At 43.4% G+C, this 10,262-nt stretch overlaps 1 protein-coding gene across 1 annotated transcript in view; it reads right to left on the reverse strand.

Annotated features, from left to right (window-relative positions):
* Nucleotides 1-581: 581 nt before the first annotated feature.
* The window catches only part of LOC103769965 (leucine-rich repeat LGI family member 2), a gene marked incomplete at both ends in the record, with an annotated part of 13,041 nt that continues 3,360 nt past the window's right edge, over nucleotides 582-10,262 (reverse strand). The window contains 4 exons of the mRNA XM_008937213.1: nucleotides 582-746; nucleotides 5,390-5,559; nucleotides 6,654-6,725; nucleotides 7,245-7,316. Of these exons, the coding sequence (XP_008935461.1) occupies nucleotides 582-746; nucleotides 5,390-5,559; nucleotides 6,654-6,725; nucleotides 7,245-7,316 (479 nt within the window). The remainder of the gene's footprint in view (nucleotides 747-5,389; nucleotides 5,560-6,653; nucleotides 6,726-7,244; nucleotides 7,317-10,262) is intronic.

The raw sequence follows: 10,262 nt of genomic DNA on the forward strand, positions 1-10,262 counted from the left end.
AAAGGATCAGAGGGCTGGAGAACTTCTAGGAGGAAAGGCTGAGAGATGCAGCCTCCCAGTACTTAAAGGGGGCCTGTAAGAAAGGTGGGGACAGTCTTCTTAGTAGGGTCCATTGTGACAGGACAAGGGGTATTAGTTTTAAATTAAAAGAAGGCAGATTTGGACTAGATAAAAGGAAGACATTTTTGACAATGAGGGTGGTTCACCAGTGGTTCAACACTCAAGCATGTTGCCCAAAGAGGTGGTAGATGCCCCGTCCCTGGACACATTCGAGGTGAGGTTGGACAGGGCTCTGGGCAACCTGATCTAGTTGAAGATGTCCCTGCTGACTGCAGAGGGGTTGGACTAGATGACCTGTAAAGGCCCCTTCCAACTCAAAATGTTCTGTGATTTTATGATGCTATAAATATGCAGGTATTCACAAGATGCCCTACTCCATGAAGTCACTCATGTCCAAACATTACACACTTCGATCTCCCTAATCCATCAACAGAAAAACCATCATCTGGTCCCGTCTGTGGATGTCATCTTTGCAAAATGCCAACAGTTCATCAGTGAATGGAATCCCAGTGTCCATATACCTGTGATATTGTCATAACTCCTGAAGTTCATTTCAATGTGATCCCACTCCAGCACCATGCAGTTCTCCATGCTGGGCTGTGCAATGGCTACGAACACATCATTCTTTGAGTTGAATGTATCCACTGAAACTGACTGGTAGGGCAAAATCTGGTGAACAACAAAATCTAGAAACACACATTCACAACAGTTAGGATACATCCTTGCTGGAAACACTTAAGTGCTCACTGATAATAATGATTTACACTGAAAAAATAAGTGAAATACTCTGATTTTCTGTAACATTAGTATGGAATTACAAGTGCTCACGCTAGGCATGCAGCAAAATGGCAAATGTCCCCTGGAAATACAGTTGCCAAAGAGATCAAATAGGTAAATAGGGGCAGAAATCAGATTTTCCAGCAGGGCTGGCTGGTATCAATGAAATCAGGGTATGGAGAGAGAATTCTCTTTAGCCACAGCTGGAAGTTGCTTTCCCATCAAGTCAAATGGCCTTGCTAGAATCACTTTTCAAGCTGAGAGACAGCAACTTCCAGCTGAAGTCCAATAACTTCTTAAGTCATGCAAATTTAATCACTAGCAATTTGTGTTATGCTAAACCAGGCAGAAAGTGAAACGATATCTGAAGTTTGCCTGGGGATAATCCCACTTTGGTTAGACCACAGACAAAATGATGTAATCAAAAAGTCAGTTAACATAATATTTTATGGGGCATTGTAAAGTAGTTTAGGCATAAAACACAACCAACCTGCAACTTCCTACCCAGTGGAAAACTTATTCTAGTCACTAAGACTGAGGAATTGAAGCAACTTGTAAAGCCTAGGAGTAAAACTCAAAAATCCAACAAGATTTTTTCTCAAAATCTAAGTGTTTTTCTAGATCTTCCACCACGAGGGTGCTCCTCTGCAGAACCATGCACTGCTCTGCTTCAAGCTCTGTTTGCTACAATGCCCTCACCAGGCAGTTCTGTATTGGAAGGGCCTGAGAATCCAGGGATTTTGGTAAAATTAGTAATTAAGTCCTCACTCAAGTCCCTCATTTTGGTGCATTATGTGATAATTGGTTTTGAATGAAGAACTGGCTGCCTCTGCATGCTTGAAAGCCTTGCCCTTGAGGAGTTAACACTTCTGGAGAATAAAGATAGATGACTACCATTTAAACAAACAGAGCAGATTCCACAGCTGTGAAAGAAATGACAGTCTCCATTCTTCGAGGGACTAATATAAATAGAGTTTGGGCTTGATTCATAAATGCTGGTAGGAAAACAAGAAAGTTATCTTCATTCTCACTGGGAAAATAAAAGAACTGGAGAAAACTGACACCAAATAATGTGGAAAGTAAAAGTAAGTGATAAATCATGGAAGGTAGCTAAGGATGGAACAATAGCAGATAAAGTCATAGAGAAATCAAAGTATTTTTAAAATCTTGAGAAAAAAAAAATGCTGAAAAAGACACCTCTTGAAATCTGAACAGTTGTGAAACACTTTGAAGGAATCTGTGAATCAAAACAAACCAGTCTGTGTGTTAAAACCCACTGCTCATTCAGAAATGATTCAGTGTTAACACAGCTATTTTGACTCGTACCTGTCATTTGGGCTCTTTAAGTCACTGGATGAGTAAAAATGGGTAACAAAATCACTTGTAATCAGTAAAAAGCAATAAATGTTGTTTTTAGCACCAGCTGGAAATACCAGACTGTAATGTGGAACAAGTTATACAGTAAAGAGATGCTGCCATGTCTGGCTTGCCAAAAATTTAGGTCTTGGGGGCCCAATTTAGTTTTGTAAGTAGGTCTACATGGCTTGCTTTAATACCAGAAAGCATTCATACAATGAATACAGGCTGGCGGAGGGGGGCGCATGAGGGTGTCCCAGCTTTTCCCCTTTTACGCTGGACGGGGCTGTGTGGGAGAGGAAGAGGACGTGGCACTCGCCCCCCCTGCGCCGCGGCCTGCACGGGCTGCTGCTCTCCTCCCGTGGCACAGGGTTATCCTCCCTGTCTTAACACCGTGGATTTTAACTCTGCTTTCTGCCCCACAGCGCTACTTCTCCTCCTACTCCAGGTGAGGCTACCTGGGACCTGGGAGCATTAGCCATCCCTTCCTGACTCCCACCACAGCAGCACAGGAGCAAGTATGGAGCCGGTAACCCCTACTCTGCAAACCACCTTCCTTCCAGCCAGTGGGGAAAAAGAGCACCCGCTCCAGAAGACAGGCCCAGCAAGGGAAAGAAAGGGGAAATCAAGCTTCCAAAGCTTGGTGAGATGATCCCTGCCTGCAGGTCTGGGCAAAGCAGGTCCTAGGCACACCCAGAGCCCATTTCCAATGACTGTGGGAGCTCGAGGCCCTTTTTCCAGCCTCCTGAAAGTCAGTTACCCAGTGCCCTGCTTATAGCCAGAGCACAGCCCCCCCGCACACTGCCCCGGGAGGAAACCAAGAGACAACATGAAACAGCTTAAACCTGCCTCCACAATGCAAGCCCCGAGGAGTGGAAAAGAGAGATGCCAACACAAAGGGTTAAAAGTGCAGATCATGGACACCGGGAATCGCTTTCTCTGTGAAGCAACAGGACCACTTTGTTCTTTGGCTTTTTGGGTTGGTTTGGTTTTTTTTTCCACCCCCCTTTTTTTTTTTTTTTTTTTCCTGTTTTGTTTCTTTTTTTTTTTTAAATTCGGCAGCACCTCTTTTGATCTCTCCTCCTCCTACCATTGCCATTGTAGCAGTTCAGTGGGTCCAATGAACTGGTAGAGCCACTGAGATGCACATTTCACCAAGTCAACTGCTTTGTTACCACATCCTACATCCAGTCATGCTCAACACACAGTACCAGAGACCACACATGATGGCAAGTCTGATCACACCTGGCAAAGGAGGGAAATATGATACTGAAGACTAACATGGGTGAAAGATGTTTGCAGAGCATTGCCTACAAGACACGTTGCTTTACTTCACAATATGGTACAAGCCTGAACGTGTGGCTGATCAATCCTCGAGGCATTAATATAGGCATGTTTACACTCCCTTTGGATCTGGGGGAGGCAATGGCAGAGAAGGAAAAAGAATCCGTGGCCTGACACTGCAGACCACCAAAGGCCACTGGAGGGTTACAGCTCCAGCAAGGGAGTTTGCAGTTCTGTGCAGGGGACATACTGCTGTCTCAAGGGTGACACATTCCTGAAGATCTGCATTTCTACTTGACTTATCTCTAGTTTGTCTCTTACGGGTCATTTCTGCATGCAGTGTGTCCCTCTTGCACACTTTGTAAAGGCACCAGAGCTTCACAGTTTCTGGAACCTTCACCTTCAGCACACACTGGAGCTCTGGGAAGCCTGATGCTGCCTACCCCCAGGCCAGAAGGGTTAGGTACACACCCTTCCCTCACACCAGCCAGGGTCTGACTGGTTTGAAAATGTCCTTTACTATCAGAAGAGTGTATTACAGCCACATGCTGTGCTGCAAAAGCACTTCTCTGATAGCATTTGAACAAATACTCAGCTGGGCAATCCTTGCACCATGTAACACCTTAACTCCCCAGCAAACGTTACTGCACGTGAAATTAGATTTATGCTTGATGCAATTTTGCTTAGAGCAGACAAAGGGACTAACATTAAGGATGAACTTTGCCTGTAGCAACTTTATAGTTAGGTTTCTCAGTACAAAGTGATAACAAAGGTCAGTAGGTCCGTATACGTCTGAGGACCAGGTGGATAAAGTTTGTTCTCACACTCTCTTTGTGCTCGGCAATTATTTAAACCAGACTGAAATTAAATAAAGCCTGCTTTTACTTTGTACTTTTGCATCTCAGTGATGTGGCAGTCACAGGAAAGTACCCTTGGCACCATTCTAAGCTACGCTGCTTTACTGTTTTTGACATCCTTTTATGTAGCAGATAATCATGCTTTACCTCTGCTGCTCTTCTGACATATTTTTGAATTCTGAGCTCATTCTTTTTTTCCATTACATACTGCCCTTTGATTACTTTTTATATCTTGTCCTGAAACTTTATTTTACATTACTAGCAATCAACTTTTCTATTGTCTCTTAAAGAGGATGACTGCCTTCATGACAGATGAGATCGAATTCCTCTGATACTACTGTACAGAAGAAAGTCAGAGTGCTGACATCATATACATAAAAGATGAAAAACAATACTCACAGCTGATATTCTCAGTTACATGATGTGATTACATTTAAAGATAGGTAACTGCGGCTGTTCGGTCATAAAATATAAGCATAACCACATGCAAGTTTCTCTTCACTTCCTTCAGCATGCTTTACATTACCTAAAATAAAAATCAAGATCCTAAACAAGACAGTAGTCAGAATGTTATTGGACATTTCTCTCCAACTTAGTGGATTTCCAGTATTGCTGCTACATTTGATTCTATTAAATTGTGGCCTATTGAATAAAAATAACAGATATAGCCACATTATTTGAACTTCTTTTCATTGCTTTCTGTAAAATATAGAGATTTCAGGAAGCTCATCTGCCGTTACTATATGGCCTTGTTCCAGATAATAGGAAGCATTCTGTGGTGAAAATTAAGTCACAAAGCGGGTCATAATCAAGTCTTTTGGAATATGAATAGTCAGAGCTCTTCTGCCATTACCACTTAATCCAAATAAAAACTGGGTACTTACTTTGGCTTCCAAATGCAATTTTCCCATTTTATGCCTGTTCTAGTACTTGGAAGTGCTTTGTATGCAACCCTTTCCTCCCCCCAGGTCATGATCACAGAAGCGAAAGGGTATAGTCTAAACTTCTGATATTTAACCATTTGTAGTGTGCTTAGAAATATACATTCTGAATACCTGTAGTGGTGCATTCATAATCAAAACTTGCCACATCATTTAACTTCTTATCCTGATATTCTGCTGGACCAATACACAGGACATCAGAAACAGTGGAATTTGTCATCTTTAACCACAAAAACAACCACTTGGCTTTGCAGTCACACTCAAATTTATTTCCCCTTAAATCTCTAAAAAAACACACAGAAATAAACATATTTGAAAACATGTTGAATTGTTAATAGCAATATGAATACTACAGAACTGTTATCACCTTGACATGCTGAATTTAAAAATATCTGAGTAGACTCAAATTGATTTTGAACCGAGAACAGGGAAGTTTAAGTTTTATTTGGACTGTCTTACTATGGACTCTTCTTCACTGACTCGTCCTTGGAAAAACTGTTGCAACCTAGGAAATATGCTCACATATAATCGTAGTAACAAAGCACTGGGATTCATGTGTGAAGTCACCCATGTTTGTAAGTCTTCATAGGATTAGGACTGTAACTTAAGAAATCCTGACAGTCTGGTTGTCTGCTGTGAGCCTCCTTTCTACCACCTACCCCTGACACGGATAATCCCATTCCTTCTCTCAACTACTCCAGCACCACTGCTTGACAGAGTGCCCTTGCTGGTACCATTTCTGTGTTACATTACAATACAGGTGTAAGGCTTGTATTTTTAGTCACTGCAGATGTGGAGTCAATTTAACCTTCCCTTACTAACGTATGTGCAATTTCAACACAGTACCTGTTCTTCCATCCCTTGGCAATTTTTACGGCTTACAATTATACTTTGCTGTTTGGGAGAGCCAGGCCAAAAATAAGGGAAGCTGACTAGAAGCTCAGTTATACAAGAAAACACTGACAGTAAGTCAGCAATGTGCTACCACTGCACAAAACCAAGAAAAAAAAATAGCTTTTTTTTTTTAATGAATACCTTTTACTAAAATAATATCAAGGAATACATGCAACAATAACAGGAAAAATGTTCAGAGAAATTGTAGTTTTAGATTCATTGTCTCCATTGCCCTAAAAAACAATTTCTATGAAACATAATGTAAGCTATATACAGCATCACAAGAAGCAACAGTGATTTGAGAAATAGCAGTTATTTTAGAGGAGTCCACCAGGTAAACAATTTTAAAATGAGAAAAGCTACAACAACAAAATGAACATTTCTGTGCAGGTATCAGATGCAGCACCACACAAACCCCAGAATGTAAGACGCAGAGTAAGAGTGACACAAGCAAGCAGTCAACAGAGAGATTCGTATTACTTACAGTTCAATTAAAGAATCTAAATCACTGAAGACATTCCTTGGCAGAGCTTTGAGATGGTTATTAGCCAAAGAACTAGAAAAGAAAGTTAGAGCTTAGTATTATTGTTGTCTCTTGCCTAGCTTGCTCTTACTTACAAGCTCACTTACAGGTTATTAATTATCAGCTACCATCCAGCCACTGGCATGGTTAGTAAGTTACTAGGAACAGGCATGTATTAATTACTCTTATTCAAGAATGGAGATTGCTTGAAGTTTGTGTAGACGTAAAATATATAAAGCTTTTTTTGTTGCCCAGGTGCAAATGTAGCACACAGAGCAATCACTGAGTGTGCTGAAATGGAACAGGACCGTTAACCACCCGCGTGTAGAGTGAATGTGGTACTGGTGCAGCACCCGTGGGTCACAGCCACGCCCCAGCATGAGCTGCAAGAGTAAGAACTGCTTAAAAGCCAGTTTTTAATTTGTGGAGGGCACATTACTGACAGCAGGAGGAAGCTGATGCATGGAAGAGAAGGAAGGTTTTCTGCATGGTGATCCCCCAGGGGAGTTTTATTCAAGTACAAATTACTCTACCAAGTGTAAAATAACTTACAGGTGAGTCAAGTCTCGAAGGCCACGAAATGCATTTCTTGAAATGGTTTCAATTTTGTTTCCTTCAATGAATCTAGGAAAAAAAAAAACAACCAAACGTTTTAAAAGACTAATTAGCAGCATTACTAGCATCACCAGTGCTTTAACCGACGTTCTCCAAGTTCAGGAGGTTCCTGGGTCACCCCTTCAGATTTAAAGGCAAGGAAGTCTCAGTGGAGCTGCTCACATTCCTTTTTCCCTTTCCATGGGTGGGCTGTAAGGAATGAAGCAGGTACTGGGCTGCACAAGGGAAACCATGTGACACAAAGATCCCGCAGAAGAGGAACAAAATGAAGAAAGAAAAAAACATCACTCCTCTATTGGCTAATCCTCCAGAGGTGTGTTGTGTGAGGCAAGAGACTTGTGTAGGAGAGGCCTCCAAGATGGACTTCAGAAGGTAGAGTGCTACCTTCCTGCTACAGATCACCTGCATTTTAAAACCCGGGGCAGCACAGCAGTGCTGGGCCTGCCCAGGCTGCAGACCTGTGACAGGGAGCTCCCGTGGCTGCACACACAGTGCCACCTCTGCAGCCACACAGCCGTGACGCGAGCTGCAGCTACAGACTGCTAGATAGCTGAAGTCTGCATACACGGCAAGAGTGCTGCCTTGGTTTTCTTCCTTCTGCTTCAGCTCAGCTCTCCCCAGCTGGGAGGCCACCTCTGCAGGGTGCCAGGCTGCAGGCAAGTCACACCCTCACGCGCTGGGGACATAATGACAGGCACGTATCGATTCCAGGAGCATGCTGCTCCTCCTGACTGCACAACAGCATTTAAAGAAAGAGCTGATATTTGAGCACCTTGACCCTTGAGCACTTGAGGACACATCCCTAAATACACCATCAGCCCTGCAAAGTGATTCCAGCTAGGTGGTCATCAAGATATTGCATGGTATAGCTGTACCTAGAGGAAGACAACAGCATGCTGACTTTACGAAAGGTTTCATGTGCTAGAAGAGTCTCCCTTCCTGCTATGCATCCTTGCTTACCTTGCAGGGAAATAGAGGAAAAGGGCTATGAGCCAAGGCGTCTTCTTGAAAGAGTCACGATGGGGATGCACTCAAGATGGAGGTGACAACTGCTCTTGGTTCTGCAGTTTAGGCATAGCCAAAATCCTTCACAAAGTGACCGTGACCCTGACTTGCAGGCGACAGGTACACATGAGAAACTGTTAGGTCTGCACGGGGGATGTCAGGAGAGGGTGAGCCGTGCTCTGTTACAAGGCTGCCTGGGGACACGAATTCAATCTGCAGAGCAGAAAGCCAGACTGCCTCGTGACGCTCCCCCGGCGCCCGGCACGGCCGCACGGCTCCCCACCCCCGCCACAAACATGGCCCCACCCGGCACACTGCCACGACGTGGGGGGCCTGTGGGCTGGACTGGGTAATCTCCCCCATTCCGGAGTCACCAAGCCTGACCCCGAAGGGATGCTACCCTGGTAACACCGCTCTGGTCACCAGCAAAGCTCCTGTCTTTATCAGACCTGTCTTACCCAGGCTCCGTACACGGAGTCAGTTGGATCGAGGGTGGACTGAGTGCCACTATCAGTGCTGCAAGCGCAGCAGAACACGGCTGGAGACACCCACAGATAGACAGGGATCTGCTCTGGGTGCTCCTCAGCTGCTCCTCATCCAGAGGCTTTGTTTCGTACGCAAAGAAATTTGCCATTCCTGTTTGCCAGTGGGGTTTTCTTATTCTCTGAAGGTCTGATCAGCAGTAACTGAGAGACATGAGATACTGAAGCTGTAATGGTGTCACCGCCTGCATGGCCAAGAACAACCCCAGAAAAAGGCCATCTGGAGGTGTGATTTGCTGGGAAAAGGAAGAGCTCTGTGGACTCGGCAGGCAGGGTGACCACAACTATTAACCGAGACCACTTGTTTGGCTGCTGCTAAAGGAAACTGGAACTGTAAGGAACTGTGACAGTCTTCACTCTGCTCCCCAATTGGTGGCTGACCCGCAGGGACTGAGATTTTCCCTCTGACCAGCTGAGAAGGGGCAGGATTTGTTTTTTCTATCAGACAGGGGGTCTGGCTGCAGTGACCAATGTAACCCCTGCAACTGCATACACTGCTAGAACAAGCTCCACATTAGACTCATCAGCACTTGAAAGCAATAGTACGCTCATTAATGAAAGCAATAGTACGCTCATTACTGAAACGACACATAAATGTTTTTCTTCCTATTTGCAAACATTCTGCAAATTACTTTTTCTCCTGTAGACACATGGAAAAGAGAATGATTAGGTAACTTGCTAGTGCTGAAAAATCCAGATGTATCTGAATCATGGACATAGCATTAGACCATTTACCATGATCCTTCATTTTTTGGTCTGTAAATTCCATTGTTGGCTGCTCCACGTGTAGCAGACTATCAGGCCCAAGTCTACTCCACCTTAATACCTACTTGCCTGCAAGACTTCAGCAAGAATCAGTTTTGTGAGCACTGCTCTTCCTTTAGAAAAACACATCATTGTTTTCCACAGCTACCTTTCAGCACAGGAAGGTGGGTGGAAAGATTAATTTTTCTCAGGCAATATCCAGAGTTTCAAACATAGCAGCTCATGTCCAGTAACACAGAGAAATAGCAGTCCTTGGGAGTATGAAGTGAGGAAAACCTGGTACCAGGGCTAACACTTTTTTTCTTTAAAAAAGAAAAGGTGACCTAAAAAAAAAAATATCAAAATGAAGGTAATGTAAAAATCAATGAAGTGAACTAAGTGAAGAAAAGGAAAGTTAAATAAATTTAAACAATAACATAAATAATCACAATTACCTCTATTGTACTAGATATATATTCATATATTTATAATGTAAAGATAAATGCCACAGACATTAAGTGGGATATCAGAACAAAGACAAAGTTGGAGAGACAAGTTTAGGGCAAGAGAAGCAGTCTGGTAACCAGGGTTCTTCTGGGCAGTACACACATACTGTGAACCTCCTCTTCAGGCTGCCAGCAGGCCAAGAAAGCCTACATTTCCC

The sequence above is a fragment of the Merops nubicus genome, unplaced genomic scaffold (assembly GCF_000691845.1).
Source record: "Merops nubicus isolate BGI_N331 unplaced genomic scaffold, ASM69184v1 scaffold14440, whole genome shotgun sequence".
In the NCBI taxonomy this organism is placed as follows: domain Eukaryota; kingdom Metazoa; phylum Chordata; class Aves; order Coraciiformes; family Meropidae; genus Merops; species Merops nubicus.